This window comes from Macaca fascicularis, chromosome 8 (genome assembly GCF_037993035.2).
Source record: "Macaca fascicularis isolate 582-1 chromosome 8, T2T-MFA8v1.1".
NCBI lineage: Eukaryota > Metazoa > Chordata > Mammalia > Primates > Cercopithecidae > Macaca > Macaca fascicularis.
The window spans coordinates 133,451,827-133,460,912 of record NC_088382.1 but is presented as its reverse complement, the minus strand read 5'-3'; the positions used below and the strand labels follow the sequence as shown (position 1 = coordinate 133,460,912).

At 36.9% G+C, this 9,086-nt stretch overlaps 1 protein-coding gene across 6 annotated transcripts in view; it reads right to left on the bottom strand.

Annotated features, from left to right (window-relative positions):
• Window positions 1–4,410: 4,410 nt before the first annotated feature.
• FAM91A1 (family with sequence similarity 91 member A1) overlaps window positions 4,411–9,086 on the bottom strand; it is a 49,280-nt gene continuing 44,604 nt past the window's right edge. For all 6 annotated transcript variants that reach the window (XR_012416632.1, XM_065519589.2, XM_065519590.2 and 3 more), the window contains one exon: window positions 4,411–7,333. Coding sequence is in view for 5 of the 6 variants with exons in the window: in XM_065519589.2 (XP_065375661.1) it covers window positions 7,148–7,333 (186 nt within the window). In the remaining variant the exon portion in view is untranslated. The remainder of the gene's footprint in view (window positions 7,334–9,086) is intronic.

Genomic DNA, 9,086 nt, shown 5'->3' with positions numbered 1-9,086 from the left:
TTCAGGATTGGCCTCGGCTTTCCAGCCTGGGCCAGTCTTCTCAGGGTAGTTCCCAGCCAGTGACTGAGCCAGAGGAAAAAGGATCCAAAGAGAGTAGGAATGAGATGGGCACTCTATGTCCAAGCAGAAGGCAGAGATGGCCAAGTGGAAGGTAGAGACAGCCCACAGGCATGCCATCCCACAGGCATGCCAACCCTCTGATTCCCAAGGCTCCATCCAGCACATCCACCACCCCAGTGCCAGTGGCTTCCTCTGAGAGTGGAACTGCTGTCCCCCGAGGAAAGAGGGAAGGTGGCAAGCCTGTGCTTTCCTTAGGGAGCCCTGAGTGTCCAGGACAGGACTGCCCTCACAGGCCGTCCTAGTAGGAAGTTTATTGGTGTGGGAGGTCCACATCCTGGTCCCACGGCTCTCCATGCAGACTCTGCTCCTTCCCTCTCCCTTCCCAGGTGCTACTCCCCAGCAAACCTCCCGCACTCTTAACTGTGTCTCAACATCTGCTTCCTGGAGAACTCGACCTGTGACAGGAAGAAAATTAGTCCATGTCGTATCCAGAAAATATTTTATCTCAGGTTGAAGATTTTCTTCTGACTCAATTTATAGAGTTCTGGCAGGCAGGAGGTTTCATTTTTATTTAGTAGTCATTACCAGTTTTCTTTTTAAATCTTCTGGGGTTGGTGTCATCCTTTAAAAAGTCTTTTTGTATGCCAAATGTATGGGGAAAAAAAAAAAAAACACCTGTTTCCACTTTTATGTTAACATTTTAAAATATTTAAACCTTGATCCCTCTGAAGTTTTTGGTGTAAGGATTAAGGCAGAATTCCCCCTATATTTTCTCCAAATATCTGCCAGTTATCCCCAAATCAGTTACTAAATGATCCAGACATTCCTGGATACTAATCTGAAATGCCACATTCGGGTTCTTGTGTATTTAGTTCTGTTTTTTAGTTTTCTGCCTGTATCTGAATAATCTGTCTGTATCTGAATTAGTACCATACCGTTTAATCACTTTAGGCTTACACCTACTGGGATAGATATTTTTAGATTTCTCTTTTACCTTTAAGTCTCCACTGTTTCTTCTTCCAGGTTGAGCTTTAGAATCACTTTGCCAAGTTCCAAAGTTGAAAGACAAAAATAAACAAACAAACAAACAAAAAACCACCCACTGGTATTCTGAAGGAAATTGTGCTTAATTCGTAATATATTTAGGGGGCATTGATAACTTGACGATATTGAGGCTGCCTCTCCAAGAACAGTTATGATTTTCTACACATTCAGGTTTTCTTTTTTGTCCTTCAGGAGTGCTTTAAAGTGTTCCTCAAGGATATCTTGCAAATTTCTCACTAAGCTTCTTGTCAGGTGCTGTGATCTGAATGTGTCCCCCCAAAATTCATACATTGAAATCATAACCCTCAACTTGATGGTATTACGAGGTGGGGCCTTCAGAAGGTGATTAGGTCATGAGGGCAGAGCTCTAATGAGTGAGATTGGTGCTCTTATGAAAGAGGCTTGCGGGAGCTCATTTGACCCTTCCACCGCGTGAGGACACATTGAGGAGATGGCTATCTATGAACTGGGAAAGAGGACCCTCACCAGACCCTGACTCTGCCAGAGCCTTGACCAGGGACTTCTAAGCAACTGTGGACTTTTGTCTACCTGAACTAAACTGAACAAACTAAGACATCCAGTATTTCACTTTATTTTATATTTATGCATGGGTACTTATTTATTGAGATTTTTGTTCTTACTATTAAGATCTTTTTCTTTCATTAAATATATAATTTTTGCTATTAAGGTAGCTCTTTTCTTTCATTATATCAACAATATAACTGGCTGTTGATTACAGATAAGAAAGCTACTTACTGAAGTCTGTTTCTAATGTTTCAGATAACTTTTGCATCTTCCTAGTATACAAGTATCTGAAAAATTGTAATTTTTCCCCAACCTTTTAAATGTGACTACCTCTTATTTTATTCTTTTGCCTAATTTCATCAGCTACTAATTCCAATGTTACATGCCTAGTAATGGTTTGGTGGGGATACTTGTGCTTTTATGTCCTGGGAGACTACTGCTTCCAGAAATTCAGAGTTTTAAATGGTTCTGAATTGTTTATAGAATAAACTATGTGGTATGCAAATTTTGCCTTAAAATAATCTAGTGGTTGGGGAAATAGTATTGTTTGTGTGTATGTTTATACACAAACATAGATACACATAGAAGTAGTCTGTTTTGTATATATGAAATGAGGGGCTAAACATGAATCATTGTGGGAACTGCGTGATGGATGCATGAAGCTTCACTATTCTCCCTTCTTTTGTTCCTTAATAAAAGGAAATAAAAACATAATGAGGCTGGGAGGATTTCTGCTTTGAAAATGTTTAAGAACTTTCTGCTCTTCTCCTCTTGGCAACCACCCACTAAAACCACAAGGAGAATGATAAACAGAAACAATCACTGATAAAACTACGAGGGGTTTGTAACCCAAACCACAGGACATGAAGACGGAAAGCAGATACCTGGAACTGGAAGATGGCTTTGCAGAGCAGAGGAAGAGGAATTTAGCAGAAAATAAGAGTTCATTATTAAGAGCATTTAATTCCCTAAATCCCACCTCTTCCTCATCCAGCTAGGATACTAAGGGAAAGCTGAACCAGAGAGGCTGAAATGGAGCGAGGCACAGGACTGGAAAGTGAAAACATTGAAGCTATACCTGTGTTCTTTTTAAATTGTAACATGTTTTTTATATATACATATATATAATGTTTAAAATATATATATAATTAAAATATAACATGTTAAATTTAAATTATAACATCCATTTAATGGATGGTTACAGTATTTTCTAGTTTCTAGTGCTCCCAGCTGTGCTGGGAGTGCTCCTTACTGACATGTAGGCTTGGGTACAGACTGCGGAGACTTCATTTCCCTCCCCGGATCCCAGAATTTTGTAGCTGTACTTAGAATGCCTGGAAAAGGAAGCCAAAGGCTCCCTCCTTGATGTCTCCCTTAGCCTAGGAACAGCACAAATATCCCGCATTATACTGTTATTACGGACATTGCCTGGACCCGTGTAACACCTGCAGATCATAACAGCTGGGAGCACCAGAAACTAGAAAATATTATAACCATCCATTAAATTGATGTTATAATTTAAAAAGAACACAGGTATAACTTCAATGTTTTCACTTCTGAAGTGTATCTAAATATCTACATATAAATGTGACACAATCATTTGTTCATCCTTCTATTTTATGTTCTAAATTTTTAATCGATTTTTTAGAGCTGAGGTCTCGCTATATTGCCCAGGGTAGCCTCAAACTCCTGGGCACAAAGGAGTTCTATCTTCAGCCTCCTGAGTAGCTGGGACTACAGGTGCACGCCATCATACCCGGTCTCCTTTCCATTGACTTTTGGATTGTTTCCAACATTTTGCTACAATTACACATGATGCTGCTACTTGCCTCTTAAGACTTTCTTAGGATTAGAACTGCTGGACCTCATGATATGCAAACGCTCAACTTTACAAGATTGTGCCAAACTGTTTTCTACAGAGCTTGAACCAACTTATAACTCACCAGCAATAACAACTTATAGCTCTCTCAGCTCCGAGTCTCACACATGTGTACATCTGGGGATCTATCTTAGAGCTATTATACGGTATATGCTTTGAATCAGTGACCGGCAAATGGTGCTGCCTCTCCAGGTATTCTCCATAGCCGCAATACACAGGCTCAGCAATAGAAATGGGAGGATCTTACAGTAGAAAAACCTAGCAAACACCATCTTACCCAATAAAGAAACATCACCAGTGATATTGACATCATGTACCCTATGATATGTTGTACTGGTGGGAAGGGCACATCACCTTTGTAGTATCCTTTCGGATAAAACATAGCCTCAATCTGATCACACGGAAACATCAGACAAACCCGCATTGAAGGATGTCTTACAAAATAACTGACCAGTACCCTTTCTAACGTCAAGGTCATGAAACACTGAGAAACTGTTACATATATTGGAGAAGATTAATGAGGCACTGATGACTAAATTCATGCGATGTGGTATCCTGGACTGGGTCTTGACAACAAAAAGACATCAGCGGGAAAACTAGTAAAAGCCAAATCAAGTATACAGTTTAGAAAAATACTAGTACCAGTGTTAATTTCTGAGTTTTCACAGACCTGCCACAGTTTACAGAAGGTGTCCACATTAGGGGAAGCTCAGTGACGGGTACAGGGAACATCTATCTTTACCACTTTCTGTAAATCTGAAATTACTACAAAATAATTAAGTTTTTTGTGGGTTGTTTGTTTTGGTTTTTTTTAAGTACAGAAAAGCCACAGCACCAAACCATGGTTGTATTTAAAATTAAGACAGGAACTTTCAGAAAATTAAACACATTTTCATAGTAACTTGATCAACACCACAGTTTATTTGTAAACATGTTATATGTGTCAATAATCAAATTGACAACACTTTATAGATTTCATTGTATAATATTAACATCCTAACAGAAAACGATCCACTGTACTCAAGTTACAGTTTGGTATTTTAAAATCCTTAAATACAAATTGTATTTGAAACACTGAACACAAAAAAGAAACATGAATGGCAGAGAAAACTGAAAACATCAAGTAAAAGAAACCAAGATTCCGTCCCCCCGCAAAAAATATAAAATCATCTGATTACACAATTTAAAAAAGAAATAAAAGGAAATCAGATATTTTTAATGATATAAAGTTGCATTTCTTCAAACCCATTTTAGACGTGAAATTGTACCATATTAAATTCTATGTCTTTTTTTATATTTGTTCTTTTTTTTCTCTTGGTTTCTAAAGAATGTTTGCCAGGGTTTGAATTACATTAAAGAAGTGGGGAAAGAAAGGAAGGAATGTGATAAAAAGTCAAATGAAATTAACTATTTGCAAAATAATTGTATATAAATTTTTCATGAAATTTCTTTGGTAAATAACAAAATCTGCATTTTCAATTTACCTTTTTGTTGAAATGGATCAACACTTGTAAGATTTAAGAGATTACATGAGTTAATGTATAAGTAAAACACAGCCAAATTCACAAAGCAAAGCGCAAACTTCAGTTTTTCACATTTTGCTAAAAGCTCTAAAAATGCACTCTCCCTCCTTAAGAGTACGAGAGGTCTTCAGCTCGGAATCAGATGACTGCTCTTGCCTCATTCAACACAAGAAACCAGAGGGGACCCCATGGTTTTTCAGTACTTTCCCTAAAATTCATGATCACTATTAGGTTCTATTTCTTCCTCCTTTATCTCTCAAAGGAAATATAGCAGCAAAACACTCCCATATTTTAAGCTTTAAATTCACAAACAACTGGGTTCACTGCCAACAACTACAAATGTTCAATTGTTTATTAGTGTACATGTCATTACAGTTGGTTTAGATGGTTAATATAGGAATAAATAAAATAACTACAGTTCATTCAAACAAAGGAAATTAAAATGAGATTAAAGAGCCCTGATCAAAAAAAAAAAAAATACTTACAACTTTCAGCTGAAAAACTGTAAAAGTTACATACATACATACCTAATGGCACTAGGAATGTACAATATCAATTATTGGAAAAATAAGTGAGTGACTCAGAGTCATAAGAAATTATTTAATATTAGTATTTTTTCTTTTATAGACAAACATAACATACACATGGTTTCTACCTTCTATAAGACAAAGTAGAAAAACTGTTACTGCATTTACCTCAAACACAGCACTGACTGTGCCACAGATAACATGGTCCAAAATATTCAATTCTATAGATAGGCCATGGTATTGAATGCATGGTTAAGTTTTAGGAAAGGCATATATTTCCAGAAGTAAGTATGTTAAATACACAAATATCTATAAATAACAAAAAGTTATCAGCAAAAATGTTTAGGTTATAACATTCCCAAACTTCCTAACATTTTAAGTGTTTTAGATATATGTTGTCTGACCAGTTCGTTTGGTTACAGTTTTAAACTAGCAAACCATTACCCTATAACAGGAGCTAAACTAAACTATAACACTGCACAAACTTCCCAAGGAAGGTAACTTGAAAAGTCTAAAAAGTGATTCCAATTATTCTAACTAACATTTGAGATGCTAAAAGAATCAATGACTCAAGAAACACTTTGAAATAATTCCATTTTTCTTTATCATTTTCTAAAAAAGTACTCACATAAATTTAAGATCCAGATTGCTTAAGAGTATGTCTTCAAAGTAGGTTTATCACTAAAGCATTCTGATCCAAAGACATAGTCTTAATGCTTCCAATATGTCATTCTAACCTAAAATCACAATCCTTGGTTTGAAAACATCGAAGCTAAGAAATGAAAAAATAAATCAGGGTGAAAATGTGCAGCAGCTATAGCTACAAGAGTGGAAAATAAACTCTATTTTTTCCATAAAGACTCTATGAAAATATAAAGCCCAAAGTCAGTGACAACAGAAGCCCACATATAAATGGTGTTTAAAAATAGAAAGTTTTCTAAAGCGTCTCATGAGATGTCAATGAATAGTCATAATCTGAGTTAAGACCTTAAAAATCAAGGTGAAGTTATACATAACTATGCTGATTTACATACCTTCTACAATGTCCAACTGACATACATAATTTACAGACACCCACAGGAATTCATAATGCCCTATCATATCATCTCTCAATACTGGATGTTTGTTTTATAGTTTTACTACTTTAAGTACTAAGAAGCCTTTTCAGAGGAAGAGTTCCATCTCTTCCCTTGATCCCCCAAAGTATAGGTAACAAAATATAAAATTAAACAAGATTTATGTTTGATAAACTAACATATAAAATTACCATTGCAATTTTCATAGTGACTGCTTATAAACATAACAGTCATCATAAAGCCTATAAAGAATATACTTAGTTTTATAAAAGAAATGCAGATTGTCTCAAGGTAAAAAACATAGTGCTGGCTGCTAAAAAGCACTTTGTTGCAATAAGATGTGCAATAATGAGCAAAACTTCAGAAAACATGAATATGTCCCCCAAACTTTTTAATATTAGTTAAGCAAGAATTGCACTGCAGCAGCAGGATGCTTTTTAGTGGCTGACACTATAAAGCTAACGTTAGAAAGAAAAAAGGCAGAAAGTGTGAGCAACAAATGGTGTAACCAAATTATTGCAAATGGAGATTAGCAATAAGAAGTGAGGAAGGTGACCGTCCACTCCATTCTGATAAGACACCATCTTTAAATATTAAGTTTTTCGCAGGAAGTGGAACACCCATGTCAGCATACGATGACTGTGAAAGCAAACTTGAAAAACCGGGCTCTGTGTGAATATCCAGTGTTGAAGCACCTTCCTAAAAGATCAAGAAACAAGAGAAATGATATTTAATACTTTACCAAAACCACTTAACTCATGAGAGAGACCTTGATTACCTGAGAAGTGTTAATGGATTGCAAAGCAGTCCAGGAGATGCAAAGATCTACACTGTGAGCCCAAAGCAATCAATGATGGGTATGAATATGTGCAAAAATGACTACCAAAGTAAAACTGTAAGTCTTTTTAAATAGAAATAAGAGGCTATGAGACTGTGGAAAAAGCAAAAGTTCATTTTTAGAAGACCTGACCTACCCCAAAGTATTACCTAACAGGAGAAAAATCTTTAAAAAAAAAAAAAAACTTACAAAGGCCAGGTGCAGTGGCTTGTGCGCCTGTAATCCCAGCACTTTGGGAGGCTGAGGCGGGTGAATCACTTGAGGTCAGGAGTTCAAGACCAGCCTGGCCAACATAGTGAACCCCTTCCTACTAAAAATACAAAAAAAAATAGCTGGGCGTGGTGGCAGATGCCTGTGATACCAGTTACTCGAGAGGCTGAGGCAGGAGAATGGCTTGAACCCAGGAAGCAAAGGTTGCAGTGAGCCGAGATCGTGCCACTGCACTCTAGCCTGGGCAACACTGTCAGACTTCATCTCGGGGAAAAAATAAAACAAACAAAAAAACCTTACAAGACACTAAGCACCAGAATAATCCATCTACTCCACGCTTCTCAGATTCATATACTCTGCACAGATCTCTCCCTAGGACTCCAGGCTCAAACATCCACCTATCTGACATTTCGTTTCAGATGCTTCCCCATGCACTCTATACTTAGCATGCCCATCATTGAACTCTCAAATTTTCCCTCACCTCTTCCTCCCTAGTCTTCTCTATTCACATACCCAGCTAATCAAGAAACACAAGAATCATTCATGATCCCTCCCCTTCCTTCCCTTCACAGCCCTCATCTTTTCCTCACATTTAATTCATCATCAAGTTTTATCAACCTATCTCCAAAATATATCCAAATTAGTTTACTTTATTAATTCACTATGGCCAAGGCCTTCACTGCCACAACAGACAGCCCAGTATTGACAGAATTTTGAAATTTTTCAATTTATTGCATCCTTATAAAATTTCCATTTTTGCCTATTTTTATAAAATAGTCCATCAGAAATAACATCTCTCCCCTGTTTAAAAGTCTTCAATCACTTCTCTTTGCACTCAGTGTAAAATACAAGTTCTCTAACATATGCCAGAAGGCCCTGCACACCGTGCCCTGGCCCTCTTCTTCAACTTCACCTCTTGCTTCTACCCCTCTTTCATGAGGTTTCTGCCACACTGGCCTTCATTTGTTTCATTGTTCACTGGACATTTCCCAGACACAGGACATACAGACCTAAGTTCTGCCGGAATATTCTTTTCCAACTTTTTGCATTCAGCTTATATATTATCCTGCACCTACTGAAATTAGTTCTACCTGCAGATTTCATCTTAGTTGGCTCCTTCAAAGTACTTATTAAAATCTTTTAGAACTTACGTATCTTAATATTTATCTGATTACTGTCTTCCACAACACTCTAAGTTCCATTAGTATTTTACACATCACTGTTTCCACAGCACTCAGCAAAGAGTCTGGCATAGGTCAGGGTCAAGCATTTAGCAACTGAATGAATGAAGTAAAACTCCAAAATATTGACTTCATAATGTTGAATTAGATATTCTGAATAGAAACATTCTATTCTAAAAATTTACCTATAAATCAAATCTAGAATATTCTTTCTTTCCTTGGG